The 26,790-nt window shown below is 37.6% G+C and overlaps 2 protein-coding genes across 4 annotated transcripts in view; one reads left to right on the forward strand and one right to left on the reverse strand.

Moving 5' to 3' along the window:
- The window catches only part of LOC134656467 (large ribosomal subunit protein uL23m), a 315,632-nt gene that overhangs the window by 228,239 nt on the left and 60,603 nt on the right, over window positions 1–26,790 (forward strand). The gene's annotated exons all lie outside the window — the stretch shown is intronic.
- Window positions 1–26,790, reverse strand: part of LOC134656460 (tyrosine-protein phosphatase non-receptor type 9) — a 101,217-nt gene that overhangs the window by 16,997 nt on the left and 57,430 nt on the right. For all 3 annotated transcript variants that reach the window (XM_063511996.1, XM_063511995.1, XM_063511997.1), the window contains 4 exons: window positions 7,433–7,641; window positions 4,335–4,447; window positions 2,020–2,143; window positions 827–903 (listed from right to left, as the gene is read on the reverse strand). In XM_063511996.1, coding sequence (XP_063368066.1) covers window positions 827–903; window positions 2,020–2,143; window positions 4,335–4,447; window positions 7,433–7,641 — 523 coding nt within the window. The remainder of the gene's footprint in view (window positions 1–826; window positions 904–2,019; window positions 2,144–4,334; window positions 4,448–7,432; window positions 7,642–26,790) is intronic.

A 26,790-nucleotide genomic window follows, 5' to 3' on the forward strand; every position in this document is an offset into this window, starting at 1 on the left:
ACCATTAGTGTCTTCCGAGTAGTATTTTCTTGAACGCATAAAGGGTTGCTATAAGCGTCGAAAAAAAAACTGAAAAATAATAGATAACTTATTGCATCATACGATGATCGATGACTTACAAGACAATAAGGAATATGTGTGATAAAATCTGAAGGTTGGTCAGCCACACGAGATTAAAATCCAGTTTTATAAAAAAACAATGTGATTAAATACTTCTAGAACGATTACAATGATGATCAAACGACTTACTTATGAGAAAACATATAAAAACACATTGTTTTTGTGTCATCGTTTTTGCGTTTGCGAAACGGTCGTAACCTTCCTACAATGGTACATACCTACTTGAAATTCACAATAATCATAAAAAGATTTATTGTTCTGATAAAAGGAAATTATTTCAGGAGTACTTTGAAATAAAATTGAAGGTTACCTTTAGACGCGATCTTGAGAAAACATTGACCCATTGCATTTTGTTATGAAAATTATATGCACAAATATTGAACTAACTACATTTTTAACATAGCTAATTCAATATTTGTGTTAACGTACCAGTAGGTTTTGATTCTGTACATTTTTTCATTTGGAAACAAATTAGCATGCAAAAATAACTAAAAGGATGTTTATTTACTTATGTCAATAATGTCATCATCAGTAACACGTCAATGTCAAGTTCTAAGGTTCTTGTTTAAAAAACACTTCATGGAGGTTGCTGTTTAAAAGCGTAAACATGTTATTATTCTATTTACGTTATAATGTTTACGTTAAACTTTTTAATATATTTCAATAATAATAGATTAAACGTGTAATTATAAAAATGAATACTCACTGTTTATATCTAAATCGTCCTCATCACCGGAGTTTATATGCCTGCTCTTCATGTCGCCATTGTAGCCGTGTGTGTGCCTGCAAACCGAAACATACAATTATTTTATTTCATTTCTGCACCAAACTAACCAAAATCCGGACAAACAAATCGTTATACATACAGCTTTGTGACTATAGATATGTTTGTTTAGTAGTGCAAACATTCCATTTCGTGATACGTTCAATTTATCGAAACATATTTTTGCATCACAACACCAACAGTTACGTTTCAATATAAGATTAAAATACATGTCACGTGCGTTAAAGCGAGAATTTATCTGGCGCACTACGCCATACTAAGAACTTCCCTTAAAGTTACAGCCTTAGTATATCAACGGCATTTTTGCCCTCAATTGCCGAGCGGCAAACAATGCCCCGCCGGGCAGCTAGGTCAGGCACCAGGCTGGTGAATAATCAAAGCGCATCCCCGGAGATGCATTCGATTCACTTCCCTAGCGCTAATGTATTGCTCGGCCTAGGCCACAGGGATACGTTACGAGGGGTAACCAAACGAGTACATTTTCATATCAGCACCAAGGCACTATTTCATGGATATATAAGATATAGAAGATTTAAAGTTTTACACAGCAACAAATGCAAGACGCGTGGACCCGTCAGGGCAGTCTTCAACCTAGTATAGTACTGGTATTAGTATTTGGTGTTGTTTAACCGCGGCTCGTGAGTCGTATGCGGTTTTGCTTCAAGTCACTCAAAAAATTAAAACTTAGAGTTCCCTAAGTCTAACTCCTTTAAGTTACAGGACCATATTTTGTTATTTGTAGCTCTGCAAGACACCTAAAACTATTGAAATCTATTCCGATTAGATGTAAGGATACTTCAATAATTTTCCGATGTACGGATATATTATAACGAATTAATTTTGTATTAAGCAGAAACTTAGCCCATGCTCTGCCATCTAAGCTACCGAGACTACACCCGGGACAGCGTATATTTACACTACCATATTTTCACATTTGATGAAGATCGCATTTCTCTACGCGATAACGTGATAAGAACAGTCTACTCAGTCTTTCCGTCACTTGCGTGGCATTAAAAGTGACACTTTATCACGTGTTATAAGGCCATTCATAATTCGCCGCGCTATATAAAACATTTGCAGTGGCAGAAAGATTGCTTCACTGTAGTAAGACATACCTGAGGGGGTTGGGGTCGCAGGTGTAGGGCGGGGTGTCGCGGTCGCTAATATGCATGGCGGAGTCGTCGTCGATCCTAGTCGCGTGGTCGCTGGTCATGTCACGCGGCTCGTGCTCGATTATACCTATAGCAATGACGTTATTATTAAATCAAAACCTTAACAGGCAATATAAGAACACTCTAAAGGTACTACCTTTAGGAACCTATAGATTAAATGTCATGACCTTTCAATAAAAGATTCCAAAGTAAAAAATCTGTGGAGGATAAAATACTCCTTTTGTCGTCTCACCCACTCGAAGACTATATAAAGATGTCGTCTATGTAGTTATTGTTCAGAACAATTCCAGATACTCAGACGCTGTTTGTACGCCTCCGTACCTTAACACAAAAGGTAAAGCAGTTCAACTGATCACTGCGTCTTTCTTTACTGTCAGACATTTACGCAAACATGGCTTATTGATGGAACGTATCTGTGTATTACAAGTAGTTAGTTATCAATATATATGCCAACTTGCCTCAAGTAATAGCAAGCTAAGCCGGCTGTCTCATCAAACCGCATGGCTTGAAAACTTCGTGCCATAATCTCTATTTAATATTACCAATAATTTAGCGCCTAATCTCTTAGTTTAGGCCTTTGTAAACATATCGGGCAGAGGACTAAGTTTACTTGTACATGTGGGGAAGTTTCTAGTTGGCGTATAATATTAGTTGCAGCTATAATAGATAGTCAGATGGAAACTTGAACGCTAAGTTGGACACTAAGTTGTGGAAATTCTTAGGCCTGGGATATACACAAGCGTGCTGTGGTAGGTAGTGCTAAGTTTTTAAAGGAGTAGTATGAAACAGGGATGTTGCGGATGCCGATTTTTTGACATCCGCGGATGCGGATGCGGATTTTTAAAGGCTCACATCCGCGGATGCGGATGCGAATGTCAAGATAGTACCATAAAAAACGTCAAATATTACATTTTAGTAATTTTTATTTAAAAAAACCGGCCAAGTGCGAGTCGGACTCGCGTTCCAGGGGTTCCGTACATTAAGTCCCACTCACGCTTGACTGCTCATTTCTAATAGATTTTTTTGGTTAATGACTAAATTACCTAGCAGTCTAGCACTTACGCCAATGCTAAGACGTTCCTGTACTTACCGACCTGTTCCACATCCGCATCCGCATTAAATCCGCATCGATTTTATGCGGATGCGGATGTTGAAAATCATGCGGAAGTTCCGCGGTTGCGGATGCGGATATTCGCAACATCCCTGGTAATTGGTATGAAACCTCGACAGCGGAGACATATTTAAAATATTTTACTTTTAAAATTTCTAACCAAATTTGGTATTGGAATTCAAAATGTCATTGCTGACTGTACGTGACCAAAACTCGGGAAGTGTCTGAGATTTGTTGAATTTTCCTTTAAATTCCCTAGTCGCCTGAACTTTGAATAATCGGTTAAACTCCCCAAACTCAAACTTATCTAAACGATTAAGCATTTCCATTTTCTTTTATGCTCTAGAGGTTATCCGGCAAATCAGAGTGAAAGGAAGAAGACCTTTAGATAGAAAACAGATCTTCTCGCCATTTTAAGTGACGTTGACGCGAACAGTCTGAGAATTAATTGCCAGTTACGTTTTCCGGGTTTAACTTAATCTATAAAAATTTAGGGAAAGTACAAATTTAAATTTCATAAACCAACCACAAACATCGGTCGGCCAAAGACATGTTAAGCCATGGATGTTATTGTTATGTTACCCTCACAGGCTCACACTGCAAAACGGGCCACTGCCCTTAACGAGATAGACAAAAGAATGGCCACTTCGCACGGCTCAGCAGCCGCGCCGCTTCATTACTCCCCGTCATTCCGCTTTGCCGACACCAGAAATGACAACCGACTCGTCCAAATTACACCCCTTTTACAAGGGCACTTTCACATTACCTCGCGAACTCTGACATATTCGAGGATGTCGAGAGGATTTAATCACCAAGATAAACGGCTTCCCCGCTACACACGCGCACAATGCACCGAAGTATAACATTTTCATATACACATCAGACTTTTCTCTCTCGCGTAGCTCTTCACGCTCTTAGCCCTAGCGCACCCGCTTGACATAACATTATTTTTATCACCGACATTATCAACGTTTTTCTAAATATAAGTAAACCTTTCATGGGCATCGCCACGTTCCATCGTTGAAAGGAGAGTCGATTAGATTAGGTAGGTAATTGATTGGTTTGGAATAATCAATCATTCGAGCGACTAATGGCCTGTAAAGGTCGCGTCGATATAGATGCAGATTTATTAATAGATGCGACTCACCATTTTGCGGCCTGACGGGTGGTATGTGGTTGCTGATTACATATTCGTCTATAACGCCTTCTAGTTTTGCGTTCTGCAGATTGTTTAGGTAGCAGTTTTTACAGTGTTCCAACCTGCAAAAAGAATAAGTATAAGTATACAACATATTAGCTACACTTGATCTCAAGTTGACGTGTTCAGTACTTTTTGAGCTGTTATCTTGTGAACCTACTCTCGGCACATTTATCATAGCTTAACCATCGCATCCTGAGAGGATGTTAGTAAAGGCTCGAGTGCTCGTTCCAAAGGCAATTTCGTTACTTACAACAAGCCGATTTTAGTCCAAAATGACATATAGCTCTCGGGTCGAGTAGTTTTCACCAATCAGTCCTTTTGTGCCACGGCTTTTCACTGTACTAGCACTTAGTACTCGCGTGTTCGAGAGGGGATACAAATTCAATAGGCACCAATATAAAACCTACCAACTATCTTGGTGTTATCCTAATAACAGGTAACAAATAAGTACCTACGTTTTTTATATTTTTTGATACGTAATGGACTACATTCAAGAATAAGGCCTCGCAGCAATGTAGCGAGGAGTCGTAGCGAAAATGACATCGATATGCCGTCGCGAGGATGTAACTATGAAAGGATGTTAGAATTGCGCCGAATAGTTATTGTATTAAATAATTTCAAACTTTCATAGTTTAAAGTCTCTCGACCATCACACATTAAGTCGTGCCGTGCTCTAGTATGAGTCTAGTACAATAGAAAGCTGTAACAAAAGGTAAAACCTGTAAGGTAAGCCGTCATTAATCAACTCGAGAAAGGACGTTAGAGGAATCCCACAGGTGTCACTTTCGTTATTGCCTTAGTTCATTTATTTTACGTTTTTGTTCAATATACATTGCAGAAATTTTAAGCTTCTGTAAAGAAATACCGTCGCGTGGGGCTGTGTAACCATACCTAACAACTATGCGATACATAAATAACACGGTTTAGAACAATTTTTTAAATCTTTGCAATGGTATGAAATCTACGCTCTCGAAGTTTACGTTTAAAAAGATTCTAGAAACACTATGCGACAGTTGCATTCCTACACTGTACTACTCTGTCATGGTTGATTTAATTTCAATAAGAATAATGAATGTTAGTCAAACAAGAATAAAATTTTGTTTATCTACGTGTACTTTTTAATTATCATTATATTTATTTCTCTTCTTAGGTTAGGGTTTTTTACAATATGGATATAAAATTAAAATATAAAAACACTTACAAAACAATATAAAAAATATATAAACACATTACATAATAACCTAACCTAGGGTGCCGCCAGCAGCGGGGCAAGGCCCAAGCTGCCGGTGGTCAGGGCTGCAGAGAGAGGAACCGGCGGACTATCCGCGCCGTGTCCAAGATCACCGCCTTCTGCATCTGACCCTTGATCCAACCACCTAGGGAGTCTCTCAAGATGTTGGTCGAGACTCTTCGCTATTAGACCGTATATATTCATTATTATGACTGACATTTCTAATTACGAAAAAATAATTAATAAAATGCAAGAAATATACACATTACACATGTACCTACAAACATGGCTTAAGTACACGAGATGCCGGACACCCACGACTGCTGCCGGGGCATTCTACCCACGTATGTGTGTGTGTAGGGTAGGCAATGTTATTGACAGTGTGTATAGAGAATCCCATTCAGTGCAGTGCTTTCGATCGAGTTTCATTAATGAAAATCGGTACAAAGGGAGTATTTGACGAGCTTCTGATTCTGACACACTCCTATACATATGTTCACGCAAATAAATGGGTAGATACGTATTTTTTTGCCTTTTATATATATATCGCCTATAGAATTTTATCTATCTATCTAAATAATACCTTTAAACGAGCTATTCTTGTTTATTTATATATAATATATATATATATATATATATATATATATATATATATATATTTCGGGGATCTCGGAAACGGCTCTAACGATTTCGATGAAATTTGCTATATGGGGGTTTTCGGGGGCGAAAAATCGATCTAGCTAGGTCTTATCTCTGGGAAAACGCGCATTTTCGAGTTTTTATATGTTTTCCGAGCGAAGCTTGGTCACCCAGATATTATTATTAATAGTTAATAGTAACTTTATCCCGCGCTTTTTTTGGGTGTTACTTTGCGTCCTGTGTAGAGTGTGTAGGTATACTGTATAACATTGCAATTAGAAAACAAAGAAATGTAAGGAGTCATGATGTTAGAGCGATATTAAAGTGCGCCCGAAATTAGGTCACACACATTTCCGTGGGTAGCAGACCATCGGAAAATTAAGGAAGGAAGTTGCGTGCCTGGCCATGACAGGGCTTAACGGACGTCAGACGAGGACGTAAAAATAAAATACTTTTTTTACTCAGAGGTGCAGCGAATTTAGGTCAAAATTGAGTATTGGAATTAGGGTGCCTTTTGAAAGCGGGGTATATGTAGTTATGAAGCCATGATATTCATCGTTTTTACTTGCAGCTACTCGCTCAGTTAAATATAATACGAGTAATGGCGGTATTTTGTGGTGGCTGCATTTCGTACCAATTTAAGCACTAGTACAGAATGTTAAGGAGTTGTTTGCTCTTTCATTGACCGTAGGCCAGCCGTAGGCAGATATATGACGTTTCTACCAAAGTGGACCCATTTCCCAATTTTGGTATGGTCATGTTCCCCGTTGACGTGGTACGTTGTTAGTCAGGCAGCGATTTTGATAGCCTAGACGGTACAAGTGTTATTTTAAACCGCAGCCAACATAGCTTGACCATCGCTTGACCTGACTCTGTCTTCCTGTAAAATGTGGCACTGTGTACAGGTTACAGCGTAAACTGGAAAACAACAGCCATATTCGAACTTTAAGATACGTCAAATATTAGATATATCCAAACGATATGGATTGGATATGTCAGTGTCAAACAAGAGTCAAAAGTGACGTTTCGTCAAACAAAAACGCTTGTTTGAAGCTGACATCTGATGTCTAATAGATATCTAGTTCAAAATCCGAATCGGGCCCCAAGACCATACCGGCCGATGGAGAACAAGTCCTAATGTGCGCTATGGATGAGCGAGGGTGAGGTGACTGACCAGGCGGCGTGGTCGGGCTCCAGCAGGCCGCCCAGCTGGCGCGGCAGGCTGGCGCGCGGCACGTGCGCGCCGAGCTGCGGCGCGCTGACCGTGTGCACGCGCTCGCGCAGCTTCTCGCGCACGAACAGCCGCAGGATGCGGAAGGGCGCCTTGAACCAGAGCGGCGCCGTCACTATCAACACCTTCTTTAACTTCGCCGGGTAGCCACCCTGCAACAAATAATGGTTTTGTTACATAATTGGCTCATAGTCATACGTCCATAAATAAATCTTATGGGAGACGTGGGACAATCTTACATGGATCGACCCAGTCCCAGAGTAAGCTCATAAAGGTTTGTGTTGTGGGTATAACTAGATTAGATAGATATAATAAAATAATTGTCTTAAGTAATTACGAGACAATTACCTATGAATACAAAAAAAGAGGCTCAGTCTTGGCTGCCACAGGATTGACGGATGGGAAAATAACCGTGTAGAGTGTAGTCGATTGACTGATTTTGATGGATCCCGATATCCAAGACAAGACAAGAAATGGGTTTCGTCAATTTTGAAATTTGCCTGCCCTATCTAGTGGCAGTTAAGTACTTGTTTATAAGTCCAATTGTGCAATAATCTTAACCTAAATAAAGTTGAATACGGAACTAATAGTAACAATTGCCTGAAATTTCAATATTGAAGATGGAGAAGATGAAGAAAACATATTACAAATAACAAAATGTCTGAATTTAATTAATGTGACATTATATCTAAGCTGGAGGCAAGGTTTACTGAAATAACTTATCCGAGATTTAGCGCAATAATGAGGGTAAACCCACGTAAATTAACGAGTATCACGACGATGTTCCTAAGAAGGTATTTTAATTAGTGCCCCAGTCTTCAATATATTGTAAGGTGAGATACAGGCCGAATTCCTGGAAGCTTCCATCCGCCATATTAATTTTGTACTATATGTAACTAAATATACACCTACACTTGCCCTGTATAATATATTTATTCCGTTAACAGCGTTCTTATACCTTGCTATCATTATTGATACTAGAATATTCTGCGCGGTATGTTATATATTAATTGGACACTCGGGTTCTATATCTAAATACAAGTATCCTCTTCTCAGAACCGCATTTAAGTATTGGAGTTAGAAAAACCGCTGCTGCTGCTGAGCAATAAGGTTTGCTTCTAAACCAGAGGTAGTGAGTAACAATAATAATATAGCTGGAGAGAACTTTTTGTATTAGGTACCTGCTGATAGAATAACCGAAAACAATCGCCACATTTGAAACAATTAGACTATACGCAAAACGTTCAAATTAATTACACCCACATAAATGTCGAAATTGAATGGGAATCTTCCGGAGAGCCGGCAGTTCTCATTGATGGTGCGGTCGCGGGAGAATTTGGTTTATAGAGTCTGTTCGGAAAGAGAAGAGTCGTGGAATGTATGTATTGGGCCCTATACATTCCACGACTCTTCTCTTTCCGCACAGAGTCTAGCAGAATTAGGCACATAATACGTCCTGTACAGGGTATAGGTACCTACTCGAAAGATTTTAGCCATATATGTCTGGTGCCAAAACAAGCAAGAAAATTTATAGTGACATTAGGTCGATTTGGCCAAAGTGAAACGCGTTTTGCACTGAATCACGGTAAGAAAATGTTTCGAAGTATAAGTCGTTTTCTTACTAGGTACTATACAAATCCAGCATCCCTTATTATAAGTATTAGGACTCGTCTCTAAATATGATGGGAGACACAACTGTTTTGATTCCTCTCAGCCGCGTCCGCGTGATCGAAGTGTTCTTAAATATAGTGGTCAAATCGTCGCCGCAATTAGAATGATTCTCTAGGATGCGGGCACCCCTAACTTGATAAGCCTGTCATTACGCGCGAGTGGCGGTCGGGTGACTGCCGTTGACCGTCATGTTTCGCCATAGAGAAAAAAATACATAGAGTAAGACCAAAGAAAGTCTGCAGCGCTAGATTAAAAGTAGTTTTAAAAAAGCAGTATGCGACAACACCACAGAAAATGGATTAAATAGTCTTGATACTTGTGAAATTTCTACCATATTTACCGTCTATGAAAAAATTATTTTTATGGTAAAATAAATTTCATTCCAACAATAGATGTCACTATTAATATGTAGACATATACTAATATTGATAAATAATATTGGGAGAATGTGACATTTGGCTTCATCAAAATTAATAAGCTTTTGTAATATCCGCGACGGCGGTAAATAGGTACAGAGGGCCTACCGCGAACACCGAAGTTCTCAATATGCGAGCATTTTTCTCTTTTACTCCCATTAAGGCGTAGTTAGATTGACAGAAAAATTGCCCGCAATTTGCGAACTAAAGTTTTCGGATAAACGAAATAAAACATTAAAACAATAAACATATATTAAAAATAAATTTTAGCTTTAACTAGTAGGTACCCATGCCGTGAGCATAAGCATGGAGGTTGTGGGTTCGAGCTCAAAACCCGGCTAGTACCAATGAGTTTCTCGAATATACAAATAAGGTGTGTTCAGTTTGCTGTGAAACCTTAGTCTAAACCAATATTATATTATCTAAGTAGGTACATATGGTGAAGTATTAAAATGTTTCATTCCACTTACCCGTCATCAACTCCAAATTTTGTAAACATTGTCGTTTTTCAGCTTGAATCGCCTCGTGCTGACTTTTTCCAAGTGTAAAATTATTCGTTATGCGGAAAAGTAACTCCCGCACGCCGGTTTTGTAAGGTTTCACCATGTTTATTGCGTTCATCACAAAACACAACGAATATTTAAACGATTTTGACAAACACATACCATAGTGCATGACGTTTACTGACTGCTAAAAAACATTGCCATATGTAGTTTTTTAATTCGATGTCAAATTATTGCGCTGCAGACTTTCTTTGGTTTGACTCTAGATTGCTCACTCCATACATCAGTTTTGGTACCAAAAAGACTATTAATTTCAGTGTCTACATCTAGCATCGAGTAGCGGAACTATCAGTACTGCTACTTGACTATAGATGTAGCACCGACCGGAAAGTCTTAATATTATGCTCAACAACATAACCATTGGTACCAAAACTGATGTATGGAGTGAGCACTCTTGTCTTACTATATTTCTCTATGGTTTCGCGAACGACTCGTTTCAAAAACAGATACCTACACAGTGTGGCCTGTATTTTAATATTTTAGATGCTTCATTCCGTATCCGACAAATTAGTTTAATACGTATATCACTCGTCCCGGACCTTCCGATAAATTAGTTTAAAATAATGACCATTTAGCAACGGCCTGGCAAGAAGTTATAGGAAACAATAGAGCAGTTTACCCTTGCTAAAATATGGTAAATGTCCTATTGTCCTATTGTGTAAATATATATTATAAACAGAATAACACGAGACGTTTATATGTAGATGTCAATGAATAAAGTACATTTTATGTAACTTATTATTAATTTATGATTATTATTTATTCGTGTTTATGAGTAAGTAACTTGACACAGTTGTTTGATATATTTTTACTACCACTATTCCTAGTCGGATGCACATTGCACGGTTGTATGCCAAATGGGTCTATTATGCCTCGTTGCCTCACTATTTATGTATTTTTCTACTCCAGCACTTAAATGTGTCAATTAAATGACTGACAGTGATATCTAAAGCAATGTCATTTGAATGCTTTGTCTATAGGCTCATAAGATGACTGCTAGCAGTCATCTTATGAGTATAATACAACTGCTTTATTTTTTTTAAAGATACAAGTTCCGATCATCTTGATTGAAAGAGGTATGTTTTCATTTACAATAATAACTCTTTTTTTTTTTTAATAATAACTTTTTTTTTTTTAATAATAACTTTTTTTTTTTAATAATAACTCAATTTTTTTTAAATAATAACTCTTTTTTTTTAATAATAACTTTTTTTTTAATAATAACTTTTTTTTTAATATTTTTTTTTTTTTTTTTTTTTGCTGCAGCTGTCATAGAAAAAGTAATGTATGCAACAGCTCATAATTGGTTCTTAAAATTCTCGGGTCTTTTTTTACAAAACTCGACTACGTCTCGTTTTGTAACTTCGACCCTTGAATTTTAAGAACCCTTATTATATCACTGTTGCATAAACTACTATTATTTCCTTGCAAATTATATGAAAAACATTTTTTGTCTTCGAAGGGTTACAAAATAGAAGGCTTTTCTGGCTCGAGTATTTTAAAAGTCAGTCTATTTTCTTTAACGCGAAACTGGCCATGGAATTTCAATTATTCAGCACCACTTTCGTAAATTGCCAGGATTTAATCTGAAACGGCAGGCAAATGTAAAACCCCACAAATTGCTTTATTTCATCATGTTACCCAATTTAAAAAGTTGTCAACAGCGTACCTTGTTAGTCTATATTTAGTCGGCGCGGCACGTTCACGAAGGTGTCTGTTTCAGTCGCGCTACTTGTTCTATAATGGAAACAGGAAGAAACAATAATGGGCGGAACAGCTGTTAAAGGTCACATTAGAAAGCAGGATTTATTGGCAGACTAAACATGGAACTACGAAAATAGAAAGTTCATGGACTCTTTGTTTTAAATGTTGTTAATTTATATTCCTGAGATGTGACCATGATCAAATAAAAGGACTAAAATGGTTCACTACACTCACGCACTTTCACAGATAGTCAATAGAAATTTTAAATTACTCCTTCACTCGCTTATAAAATGTAATAGAGTTGGGATGGGACTAACACGAAAAAACTGGCGAATATTGGGAATAAAGCGAGTGAGTTAAAAACTAATTACAGAACGAACTCCCAGAAGGCGAGGGGCGATAATAAATCCGCATTAGAGGCCCGAGTGCGGCTCGGCTTCATAAATATTCACGGTCAAATCTCGAGTGCTGTGCTGAGTGAAGTGGCCCGAGTGGCCTGAGCGCCGAGTCTCCATCTCAGTGTTGCCAGATCGTACCTTTTAGTACGGTTTTACGTACTATTTTTTGACCTTGCGTACCTTTTTTGTACGCAGCGTACATCGTACTAAGATAAGATAAGATAAGATATTATTAGATGTTCTGATATCTCGAATGGATCTTATAGTTTTATTTTTAAATGTTTGACAAGTGACAGAGAGTTTTGCCGCGCTTTTGGAACAAGAAGGACATTGACAGCTGGAGAGGGAGAAAAAAACGAACTTGGGATGTGTATCATCTAGAGATTCAAGTTGTTTAATTATATTTAACTAGAAAGTGGAATAAACTTTTTGTAAGTCACTCTGTGTTTTTGTGGGACTTCTATTAATATTATTTATTGTATAACCGTACCTTTTGATGTACAAATGTTTATCAACTTTTTTTTTCGTTATATTGGTTCAGGATGGTTTGTTCAGGGCAAAATATCTAATCTGACAACAATAACAAAAGTACCATGTACTATATAAAATACACGTTTCTTTAGTTGCAGTCGGCAGTTGTGTCTTTCTTACCTGTGCTTTGCTAATATAGATCGTCAAACCAATTTGTCAGTAAATAGGAACAAAAAAAACTATACTCATCCTTTTCTTTTGGGTGCTAGTACTAGTGTAAGACAAAGGTAGTATGACTCTCTCTATCTATGTTTGAAATAAGACAGTCCTATGACACACTATAGTAATAGTAATATCGTTTAACCATGGTACAATAGAATAGATGTTACAATGGAAAAAGATGACATGGCACCCTGATAGGTTATTGGCAATTATCCATAAAACTACATTAAATAATTTATGTGTAATATTATTCATATTGCTTTGTGATTGCTTCTAATGCAGTTGCTTGAGGAATAATAAAAAAGCTAAAAGAAGTTAAAAAAATGATAAAGAATTTGTTCTCGGGCTGTCAGGTACCTAAATCCTACTTTTATTATTAAAAAGGGAAGTTACATAATTATTGTTACTTATCTGCCAACTTGTTTATCTTACCAATCTTATTCAAATGCATTTCTTTTTTATTTATATACTTATGTACATTTGCATATCCAGTAGAAAGTTACTTATACTTGGTCAAGCAGATCTTGTCAGTAGAAAAAGGCGGCAAATTTGAAAAATGTAGGCGCGAACGGATATCGTCTCATAGAAAATTTGAATTGCGCGCCTTTTTTTACTGACAAGATTTGCTTGACCAGCTATAGTCATCTGAGTGTATTTCGTTTTATTTGGCATTATTATCCAGATTACAAAACTCAGGTAGTCAAAATTCAGCCAGCCATTTATAGCCGGTCAAACAACTTAGTCAGTATAAAATGGCGCGAAATTTAAGTTTTCTATTGGATCATAACCCTTCGCACCATTTTTTTTAGTACCTATTGCCGCTTTTTTCAACTGACGGAAATGGCTTGACAAATTTTATTTGTCATGTACCTATATCAGTGCAAACAAAATTGGTTAACTATGACGTGTACACTACACTTATAGTTGGTCAAACCAATTTGTCAGTCAGTAACAATCAGGAAAACTATACTCATCCACCCACCATACCCCCCACCCACATAGAAATATTGTTTCTGTAAGAAAATTTTACTAATAAAAAAACCGTACCTTTTTTATCAAAATCGTACCTTTTTTGACGTACGACTGTACATAAGCTGGAAGCGCTCTGGCAACACTGCTCCATCTTGTCTGGCAACCACAGATCGATTCAATGACGCTTACGCTTAAAGATAATTGAAGTATGCAAAAAGGAAGCCATCACGTATGTACATTTCATGAGTGCGAAAGAAAAAACGTGACCACTTTTGAGCTTAACAGCAAAATGTACCAAAACGTAAAGTTAGGTAGCGGACTGAAAAATACGAAAAGCATGATATGGTGCGATGGTGATTATATCTTGGAATAGTTACAAAAGCAAATAATTTACGATAAAATATAACGAATAAAACGTTAAAGTGTACACTTGTTTTTTTTATTTATTTTTTATTTATTTAGGCAACCTTGCCCTTTAGCCTTTGCAAACATAAACATCAGCAATTCATATGACGTACGTAATGTAATTATATTACCTTGATAACGATCTGTATAGTCATTATTTTTGAATTACCCAAACGTTTTGAGACGAAAATGATCGCGGAAAATAGGTCAAGACCACGGTTCAATCACTCTAAGCCGATCCGAGCATCTCAATCTTAATCTAAGCGGAAAATGTTCAGTACCTATTCATTTTTATTCCTTCGCAGAAAGTCATTTATTCACGCTGTTCATATTTCAGAATCACGTGGAAAGGAAAACAACGGGTTTCATCTGCTAACAAAGTATCACAACAAACAGATTTAATTGAAGCCAGTAATTTTGTAACGGCGTCAATAATAATAAAAATGTCTGAATAGGTAGTAAAATTTGAATGCTGCCGGTGCCATTTTGTAGGTCATAAATCGCTATAGGGTATTTGCATGGTCCGGTCTGTTATGTAGGTACCTACGTGTTTACTTAGCTAGGCAGGTAGGTAGCGATGAGCAAATTTCAGAAGAACAGCGACCCAGATTATACGGACTAGATATTCAGTAACCTGTTTCAGTACTTGCTAGAGTTGGTGACGTGACTTAGTGGGTTTTAGTAGAGAGTTGCCACAACTTATTACCTTATTAGTAATATTAGTTTAGGCGTCTTGTTATAAAAACCCATAGGTACACAGTATACAACTATGTATGTCACTCTCGTCAAAATCCTTAATGTCTTGCGTTGCACTCTTGACACTCACTTGACAGAGTGGTCGTCGTAGCCATCATAGTTTAATTTATAATAAAAATAGGGTTTTTGGAAGTACATATATTACGAAATCAGTATCCGTTAACTACATCACGAACGCGAGTGAGTTTGATAAAATGGAATGGACCCCTGAGAATTGTAAGGACGTGACAAACTTATAAGTATAAGTAATGGATAAGGAAGGGATTCCCTAATGATATAAGTGTAATGATGTTACATTGTATGTCTATCTCTTGAGTATCTCTTGCGCTAGTCTAGGAGTGCCTCCGGAAGTTCGCGCGACGTTTCCGGTGCGGGGTCTCGCCTTAACACCCATTCTAAAAAGTAATAACTGTTATGGAAAATACACGAGACCAACGTACTTTAATTGCAAATCTTTCACACACCACACGGCTTAGCTTAGTCCATTACTCCATTATTTTCATACGATGTAAGCACAAACAAACACAATGTTGTTCGAGATCTACTACATACGTAATGGAGGTACGTTTGTATCTACATAATTTCTTTGACACACTTTACAGTAGGCATATTAAACAAATACATTAGTCTGTGTTATTGGTTAATGCAGTGACCTAGGCTAAGATATTTCTTTTATCCGTTGGTTTATTTCTTCTGTTTTAATTTTACCCCTGTACTAAGCTATTAGTATAACTCCTGCGTTTCACTGTGACTAATGTCAATAGGGATGATGACACATATTAATATAACAAAATCTAGTAAAATAGATAGCAAACGAGCAATTTATCACAATAATGTGGATATTAAAATAAAATATTCAAAAATTACAAAATTACAGGACCTTTTTACATTTTACATTTTTCAAAATTTAAGTTTTTTTTTAACTTCCAAAAACGATAAAAGTAAGGGTATCATTCGATTCCTTACATTTCACGAATCATAACGAATAAAACGTTAAAGTGTACACTTGTTTTTTTTATTTATTTTTTATTTATTTAGGCAACCTTGCCCTTTAGCCTTTGCAAACATAAACATCAGCAATTCATATGACGTACCTAATGTAATTATATTACCTTGATAACGATCTGTATAGTCATTATTTTTGAATTACCCAAACGTTTTGAGACGAAAATGATCGCGGAAAATAGGTCAAGATCACGGTTCAATCACTCTAAGCCGATCCGAGCATCTCAATCTTAATCTAAGCGGAAAATGTTCAGTACCTATTCATTTTTATTCCTTCGCAGAAAGTCATTTATTCACGCTGTTCATATTTCAGAATCACGTGGAAAGGAAAACAACGGGTTTCATCTGCTAACAAAGTATCACAACAAACAGATTTAATTGAAGCCAGTAATTTTGTAACGGCGTCAATAATAATAAAAATGTCTGAATAGGTATTACTCCATTATTTTCATACGATGTAAGCACAAACAAACACAATGTTGTTCGAGATCTACTACATACGTAATGGAGGTACGTTTGTATCTACATAATTTCTTTGACACACTTTACAGTAGGCATATTAAACAAATACATTAGTCTGTGTTATTGGTTAATGCAGTGACCTAGGCTAAGATATTTCTTTTATCCGTTGGTTTATTTCTTCTGTTTTAATTTTACCCCTGTACTAAGCTATTAGTATAACTCCTGCGTTTCACTAATGTCAATAGGGATGATGACACATATTAATATAACAAAATCTAGTAAAATAGATAGCAAACGAGCAATTTATCACAATAATGTGGATATTAAAATAAAATATTCAAAAATTACAAAATTACAGGACCTTTTTACATTTTTCAAAATTTAAGTTTTTTTTTAACTTCCAAAAACGATAAAAGTAAGGGTATCATTCGATTCCTTACATTTCACCAAAAAAAATATTGTATAGCAACTACATACATAAACGCAATATTTCACCGACAAAAACGCAATTTTCTTGTTTTGTCCATACTACAAGATGGGCGATGACGTCACGGCCTCTGGCCGTTTTGTATAGGGCGTTTCGCGAGTGAAGTGCCACTGTCGGACTTTGACTACAATTTCTGACTTTTGTGTTACTTTAATGCAATGGGTCCCATATAGACATTTGATCCTAAAAACAAACCCGATCGATTGATACACATTCCCTAAGGTAACATCGGTACCTATCGCAGGAGAAACACAATTAATCGCAGGCGACGACAGCTGTTGGCTGCATCTTTAAACAGCTGTAGCTCCACACAATGACAGGATGTCTCGTGTCTGTCACTATACCGGGATTACACTGACTATACACAGATAGAACGTAGTAAATTACGGTTTGAGCCGAAATGTTGTAAAAATATCCAGCTTCTTAAAGGGTCGGTAACCTTGACACTCCTGACGGTGCGCGGTGTAAGCTCATATTAATAGGCTACGGTAACCGTACGCTTACTATCCATATACAAAAAAATACCGGAGTTGCCTGTAAAACATCATTCTTGGTTATAATTCACAAAAATATCCCATGATCTCCGTAACTGGGCAATAATGTCAATAGTTAAACTCAGTCCAATTAAGTATGTTAACCCTGAACTAAACTTCAAAACATCTGGCCGTATTGAAGCATTTAATGATGTTCATGAAGACATAACGGCGATCATTGGGCCGGTATGTACGATATCAATAATTACTCAACTAAGTGCAGTTGTTAATAACTTAAAACAGCAATAAATCATTGATGAAGGTAGAAATGGAAAGTAACGAGTCGTCGGAGCCTCGAGAGGCGTAGCGAAATTAATATTGCATGTGAAAAGGCTCAGCACAAATCTATACGCGGAGCGCATATAAATGTCGTCCTTACACCAATTGAAGGGGGATTTGTGAACTCAATTCGTTGGAACGTTTTGGAACGCTTACCTATGCTAGCCGAAACGCTAAATTAAGACTCGTCGCAAGCCCCCTTCGTATTTTAATTAAAAATCCGAACGATGTTTTTGGCAGAAAAGCCAGCTTCACTTGCACGTCAAAATACCTTCAAAATAATATTCCTACAACAGGGGTAAAAGTAAAACTTGTAAACAGACATTTTCGACCGAACATGCGAATTGCACGCTAGCAATTTTCCGACGTGATTTATTATACATATATCCATAATGAAATGTGTACGCCATTCCGTAATTAGGATAGGATATCAAGATGCGTCATAATTTAGCGATTCAGTGCTTTCATGCCCCTTTCTTAGATTATATATATTTACATACTTTGCGAATTAGGGACATAGGTACTTATTCACAACATCATATCATACCTACTGCTTTCAGCTAAGTTTCAACTTCAGTGGGTTAAAATATTAGGAATATTAGATAATTATTTTAAAAAAACACAGTGGGTCTCAAAACTACTAAATAAAATCAGAAAAACAAATGTAAAATTATACGTGTTTAATTAATAAAGTTGTTTTGCGGATTAGCTAATCGACAATGACACGGGTTCTCATCATTTAAGGTTTGAAATAGTTTGAATGTGTTTTATTAGCGTCATTAAAAGTGCTGAGCTGATACATCCCTGCAAAAGTTTGTATACAAGGTGACAATCGTACAATGAAAAGCAAACATGTATGGTATGGTCGTTAACGATTAACGAATTTCACCTTGACTCCACGACTTCACGTAGGTATCACTCGGCTCTCTGCAATAAACGACACATCTTATGTATGTTGGCCATGTTTGCGATGCAAAAGCTCGGACAGTGCCTTTGACAGTGTGTGCACTAGGAATAGAACCAGTGACTGTCACAGTGTAAACTATAATTTTGATCCCGAGTGTTTCATTACTTATATTTGACAAACATGTGCCCTCGCAAATTAAGCGTCATGAAACCGTAATACATTTAAAAATCCACATCCACGTCCGTGGGTGAAATAATAAAACGACCCTTTTTGTCTTTCAAATCTAGTAAAGCTAATCTCGTAGCGCTACGCCGTAGCCGTAGCGGACGTTTTCCGCTTTGAAGGGAAAATCCTTGAAAACGTGTAGCGAGATTTACTTCTCAATCTTATACTGCAACATTACAAAAGCAAAACTTATAATTCTATGAGGAAGAAGTCACGGACGGGCAACAGCTAGTCATAATCCTCCTTGCGTTATCCCGACTTTTTCCACGGCTCATGGGAGCTTGGGGCCCGCTTGGCAACTAATCCCAAGAATTAACGTAGTAGCACTAGTTTGAAAGCAACTAGCCATCTAACCTTCAAATGGGAAAGTAGGCCTTATTGGGTAAGAGTATTGAATATAAACGAAACGGGTAACCCTCCGTCCAAATGATTGCCGAAAGGACAAAGGGTTTTGCGGTATAATCAAAATGCCTACTAGAAAGGCTATGTATTAAGTATTTAATTACTTAAGTAACAGAACTAAGCTCACCAGAGCGGAGCCGGCTCCATGAATACTCTAAATTACACACAATTTGTTAAAATTTCTGGATCTTAGTTTGATTAATAAAGTGTTGGTTTTCAATTTCAAGTAATTGTTCAGTTTAATTAACGCTTGTGGTTGCTGAGTTGAGTTGAGAGTTGTTCTCAATTCCTAATTTCCTATGTATTTCTGTGTGATATCTCGGTCTTTACACTCGTTAATATACCTATCATTATCGGAGTTTTTATCGCATGGTAAGACTAATAGCAAGCTATGGAGTCGACATTTGCCATAAATGTAAACTCTTATTCATACTCATACTCATTTACATATTTCATTTATCTTAAAATGCCTTTAGAGCGGTCGGTCGTGTATATTATCTTAGTCGAATTATATATAAAAATATTTTTCTATTACATTATGAATTCATAACTTCAATTATTTTAACATACAACTACTTATACAAACTACATCGCTGCGAAAGACCTAATGTCATGTAGGTACTGACCGCTGATAAAAATGATTAGTATTTGTCATGTCATCATGTGTCAATCACTGGTGATTGCAAACGTAGTAGTTATTTATATCTGTAAGTGGTAAATACGTTGTGGAATATTCCATAATTAATTATTATGCCTAACCCAGAAATAGCTGCAATTTTGGCATGGATAGAGCCATACAACGATTTACAATATGACTATGAAAAATCTGCTATAGTGTGCTTGAGTTGTGAAGTACAACTCACCCAATTAAAACATACATTTATTTTAAAACATATCTGTGTCATATCATCATTAAACTCATATACGTAGTAACTATTTAGTAATCGAGAACAGATTACTAAATAGTTACTACATATTAAATAAAATTAATCATGAGTATGAGTATGAATAAGAGTTTACATTTATGGCAAATGTCGACTCCATAGCTTGCTATTAGTCTTACCATGCGATAAAAACTCCGATGCCTGCGGCTATCAATTTTCAACATTGTTTTTATTCAATTACGCGTATATAAAAAATTACTTATTACTTACTTTGACACAGTTTTTGCGGCTATTACGGTACGGTAAAATAGATTGTGAATTTCAGGAATATTTTTTATGAATTGGCAAGCTATTTGAAACTGTACTATTCAATTAATCTTTTTGTTAGTAGACTGTAAAGGCATTTCCGGAGCGCATAAGTATAATCGTTGTTCTACCCTGTAATTTAATCACACCGCCGGTCTGTGTTCATTTATACAGTAAACAATATATTCGCAAAACACAAATATTATCCAAGGGCGCAACTTTACTTGTATCCAAAAAATATAGTACAACAATTTCTTCTATCGTATCATAACGCTTTTCCAAGTTCACATTAAATGGGTAAACAATATTTGAAAGGTTACTTAGGGCGAGCGGCGATGCTCAGGGGTGACAGGTCAATGCCCCCGCTATTTCAAGCCCCTGTAAGAACGACGGCCGCCCTCAGGAGCACCTAGAGACTCTTACGAATCTTTCGCCTACGCGAGATGCATGCTGAGCGATGGTCGTGTGAGGCGATTGCTCGTTAAATTCGGTCGTAAAATGGTGATTGACGGGAAACTATGTATTAAAAAAGTTGGATGTTTTCCTGTTCACTCCATTTAAAGCGCCGACCACCGATGCTGGCTTAAAAGGCATTAAAGCATCGTTTACCCCTTATGCCTTGCGTTTTTTGCAGCGCATATGGCGCATCAATGTTTTAACCACTAAGTGTTGTCCATTCCTAAATGTTTTTCCTAGAAATTAATATTTCCTTCGATACCTTAAATAGTTAAGTATTTTACGGTTTCCTACCCGAAAAGGGTCTTGCAGTAGATTTGGTTGACCGCGTTACCTTTTAGCCATTGCATTTATCTACCACGAAGTGATCGAAATGATCGCGTAAACCCGCTCAATCGCGTGAAGGAGCATTATCAATGCGTTCCAGTAAGTCCCAAAACATGGCCGTTCAAATCGTAGGGCTCAGCGCGGATTGAACATGCTCCAACAGACTTAACCTCGATGATCGGCGGAGCGGCGCAAAATAAACACTGGTGTAGTTCAATTCGTCGTCGAACTTCTACAAACTCGAAGTTAAGGATCGACGCAACCTACTAACTTTTGACAAAATACGATGAAACTCCGACGAATTGAATAATTGGATAGAGCAAACAAGCGCAAAGCAGAAATATACGAACATGTTGCAGAACTTACTGAAGCCTTGTAAGCGTGTTTCTGTATTCCTCATTGTTTCCGTTGTGATTTTGTGTAATATTCAATACAGTGGTGAAATATACTCCTTGTTATTTTCTTTTTTATCGAACTATTGAAACGTGCCATTGTGCAAAATTTTAAACTGAATAGTCGATTTTTATCTCGAGTTGTATAAGTAGGTATATAACGTGTTCAGTGGTTTAGTGTGACTGTAAATATTTTTGACTCCTATCCGATGCTGCGTAAGTCGTACAACAGCAGGGAGAATTAACTGTAAATTCGTTCGGGTTCGGGGATTTGGAGTTCTAAATACATTGGAGTCGTTAATGGGCGGTCAAGCATAGAAAGGATAGCTCAACGTTAAAGTATAAATGGGAGGTCATGTTTCGATCACTAAACAATTAAGTTCACTCTCTTGATGTATCCGTAAACACAGAGCAACGTCCTAACAGCTTACACTGTCTAGACGGCCCATGACGTCAGGAGTCTATGCAGGATAATGCTCAATGCAATATTACTCTACCTACTCAAATCAACTTGGGTCAGTTCTTATATATAATGGAAAGGTCTGCGCAATTTCTCAGCGGACAATAGGCAGACTTATAATATTTTATTTTATTTGGAATATTTGTAACTGCTAATACACCAAATCGTTTATATTAGTCAAGATATGTGTAATGTTTACATCCACAACGCAACACCACATTATTTTTTGAGCGTTTTATATTGAACCGCTTAATTTTGTGGGCATAAATCGAAGTGGCAATAGATTTGAAGTAACCTTTATCAGATAGGTTGTTTTCATCGTTATACAAAAAAGATAAAAACATGGTTTCACAAAAATGTGCGGTTGAATGAAACGCTCGAATGCTGATCCTGTTGCAAAAACTGCAGTTAGGTAAATTCGCTGCAAATAATACCCTAAAACTAGTGTACACTTTCTTCCCATCGAAACGTCTTTACCTAAATGGCTAGACTGTGTGGTCGGCCCATGACGTCAATCGTCAGTCTATGTGTCGCAGACGGATTGTATAATCCGCCGTATTACATTACGGCTAGCCGTTTTACAAAACAGGGGCGTTTTGAAATGCGGCGTTTCGACGATTAGCCGGATTGAATGCGGCTGAATGAAAATCCGCCGGAATGTATTCGGCGCCATACGTTCTTCAACACGGCTAGCCGTAATGTAATACAGCGAGTCATTAGCCGCCGCTTTGACAATTTTTAGTTCCCATTTTTAACACTCGTGGCGCTGCCTGACATAACAACAACAAACTATGAAAAACGCTGGGGTGTCCATCAAATCTGGAGTTCGTCGGACTGTTTCTTTTCAAAAAACATTTCCTTCGCAACTTAACTAGACAGGAGCCCCGCCCTATTTCTGAGCGGTTTGCCCTTCGGGCATCTGAAGCTACCTAACGAACCTAACCTACCTACCTATTGATTTAGTGAGACGTCCGTGAAAACATTACACTTTGGGGATAAAAGCGTAGGTAGGTAGACTGAAAATCCAGCGCTTAAACCCGTTTAGCTATAAATTTCAGTCAAAATTAAGGCTAAAGCTGGTGCTAAAGCAAAGGCGTTTGTAAACGGAGCAGCAACCGCCAAATTCATCAGAGCGGGGAAAGTTCAACAATGACTCGTCGGTAAACAAATGCTTTCGGCGAAGTAGGGCGGGTCCAGTCCGCTAGACAAACCCGGCTCTTGACTTTACTGGCTCCCGGATTATTTCCGATGCTTTGGCGACCGCAGGCGAGCGTTCGAGTCAGACCCGAGGCCCTACCGCGAAAAACGAAAATCGAAATTTCTTCGCTGTTGCAAATTTACTCTGAACACAGAATAACCCTGGAATCATACAGCTACTTTAACATACTCGAACGAGACTTTATTCAGTCGTACAAAGACACTAAAGGGATCCACTGATTAACAGTCCGCCGGACGATATCGGCCTGTCAGTTCGAACAAAAAGTTGACAGCTCCGAACAACTGACAGATACCGTCCGGCGGACTGGTAATCAGTGGGCCCCTTAAAGTTTCATGTTATATAATATAGCTTCCTAAAATTCAAACACAATATTCTTACACAAAGGGAAATGGTTCAACAAAGCGGAAAATTCTATATTCCGCTACTCGCTGGTATCTCGAAGCAATAATCCAATCATTAAGACAAAAATCATTGGGTACCTACCACCTACCTATCTTCGCCCTCGCTCTCTTTATTTCAAAAGTATCTTTACCCAGATAGAATACAAATGGCTTTAATTAAACCTTAATGGAAATGAAATATGGACGAATTTGCATTAAGTACATTAGCTGGCGCCAATACTATTGAGTCAGGATAATAGCCAGATACGCGATGTTAAAATGAAATAATTGGTTTCCCTGCGGCGCTGTCACAATCGATCCGATCGCGTACGTCAATTCCTAATTAAACGCAAACTGGGGGTCAATTTCTCGTTAAAATTGAAGGTATTCGTAGATTGGCATGGTATTGGTTGGTACGAGTATACGCATCCGCTCCCACTGACGCAAAAACAGATACGTGAGTCTAATCGTAAACGCACTGACACCACTGATAATCAGATCATTTAAATTGGAATTGCATTTTGATTCGATTAAGGAATAGAATCCAGGTCAGTATAACACCAAAAGTGACGCATCGTAAAATACGACCTAAATATGTGAATACAGAAGTATTCCAGGTGTTTCGGGGCCATGTGCGCTAAAAGGACAGATTTATTCGCAATCTCGCAAAGGTTTGCATTTAACTCCCTACATTCATTCAGCCCGCCTCCGCATAGAAGTACTTTTCCTACCGTATTCTCTAATACCTACTACTTACTGAAAAGAGTAGCCAGAGTAGAATGCTATATTTAGAACTGAATCGTTTGCTTTGTCGTACTTAATCAATGTTAATTTTATTAAAGCACTTGTCTGTCGTTCGTGTAAATGTAGTTTTAGGTGACGTGACGGATATTTTATGAACCCATATCATTTTATTGGTTCCACGTTCCAAATCGGACATGAAATGTAAATGTTTGCTGTCGAACCATACGTTGTCAGAATAAATAACGGATTTGGGGAGGTATAATTAATTGAGTGAACATTTTATATTGTTTATGCTCTAACTAAAGGCCAATTATTATAAAAGTTATTCCCGTGCGTATTCATGCCGGGTAATTTATAGAAAGCATTTCAATTCGACAAATAATATAATATATAATTACTCGTATATATATTTATGTATAATGTTGTTTCATGATCAGACATAGGAATCCGTGGGGCAAATTTTCTTGACAGGTAGGGACTTCCTATATCGATAAACTCAATTATCGATGCTCGTTCTATATACTAGTAATCACTCAAAGGTTTGCTTGTAAAAATATGTTTTTATTAAAAGTGTAAAAATCAAATAAAATAATAACTCGATTTGTTTGATTGATAATCAATCAATAAAGAAGTTGAGATAATATTAACTATTTCATAGTGCAATAAGTATTACGTTAGGTTAGGTTACGTTAGGTAGGGACCTTTATATAACCTAGCGATTACTTAAAATATGCTATGTGTGAATTTCATACTTTCCAAGGCAATACTTAGTTACAAAAAACACACAATGTTGGGGGCGATCACTAGTATAGAGAACGAGCATCGATAATTGAGTTTATCGATATAGGAAGTCCCTCCCTGTCAAGAAAATTTGCCCCATGGATTTCTGTCTGTTCATGATTGAACCATTTAGTTAAAACGTAGACGTTTTCAGAATCCAGCTGAATAAAGTTTGATTTGATTGGATGTGGACTTAATTAAAATGGCCGTCGTAATTTGATTTCTTGAATCAACAAGGGACTGAATATTTTATAGAAACGTTATTTATAGTAAAAACCGGCCAAGTGCGAGTCGGACTCGCGCACGGAGGGTTCCGCCCCATCAACAAAAAATAGAGCAAAACAAGCAAAAAAAAACAAGCAAAAAAACGGTCACCCATCCAAGTACTGACCCCGCCCGACGTTGCTTAACTTCGGTCAAAAATCACGTTTGTTGTATGGGAGCCCCACTTAAATCTTTATTTTATTCTGTTTTTAGTATTTGTTGTTATAGCGGCAACAGAAATACATCATCTGTGAAAATTTTAACTGTCTAGCTATCACGGTTCGTGAGATACAGCCTGGTGACAGACGGACGGACGGACGGACAGCGAAGTCTTAGTAATAGGGTCCCGTTTTTAACCTTTGGGTACGGAACCCTAAAAATCAGCCAAGCGCAAGTCGGGGTTTAGGTACATTTTTAGATATTTTACAGTAGGTACTGTAAAATATCTAAAAATGTGCGTCATAAAAGTTAACTCTTTTTAGGGTTCCGTACCCAAAGGGTAAAAACGGGACCCTATTACTAAGACTCTGCTGTCCGTCCGTCCGTCCGTCTGTCACCAGGCTGTATCTCACGAACCGTGATAGCTAGACAGTTGAAATTTTCACAGATGATGTATTTCTGTTGCCGCTATAACAACAAATACTAAAAACAGAATAAAATAAAGGTTTAAGCGGGGCTCCCATACAACAAACGTGATTTTTAACCGAAGTTAAGCAACGTCGGGCGGGGTCAGAGGGCCTACCGCGAACCACGTTCAACGTGTTGCCTCCCTGTCACACTTACGTACCAATTTACAAGTGCGACAAAGAGGCAACACGTCGAACGTGGTTCGCGGTAGGCTCTCAGTACTTGGATGGGTGACCGTTTTTTTGCTTGTTTTGCTCTATTTTTTGTTGATGGTGCGGAACCCTCCGTGCGCGTGTCCGACTCGCACTTGGCCGGTTTTTACTCCTTCCGAACATATAGGTACTTCGTTGATTAACCTAGTACTAGCTCAGTATTTCGTGCTAACCATTCTTTTGAACATGCTCTACAATAGGTAGAATCTAATTTCTACGCTTGCAAGACGTATTAGGTACTTTAGCGTAGTTCCAAATGCGAATGCGTGCGTGTGCAATGAATGATTTCACTTATACCCATGAAGAAAATGGTAATTCCCGGGTGCACCCATTTGTGGTGCCACTTTTATAGTTATAGGAGTAAAAAGCACT

This window comes from Cydia amplana, chromosome 18, assembly GCF_948474715.1.
Source record: "Cydia amplana chromosome 18, ilCydAmpl1.1, whole genome shotgun sequence".
In the NCBI taxonomy this organism is placed as follows: Eukaryota; Metazoa; Arthropoda; class Insecta; order Lepidoptera; family Tortricidae; genus Cydia; species Cydia amplana.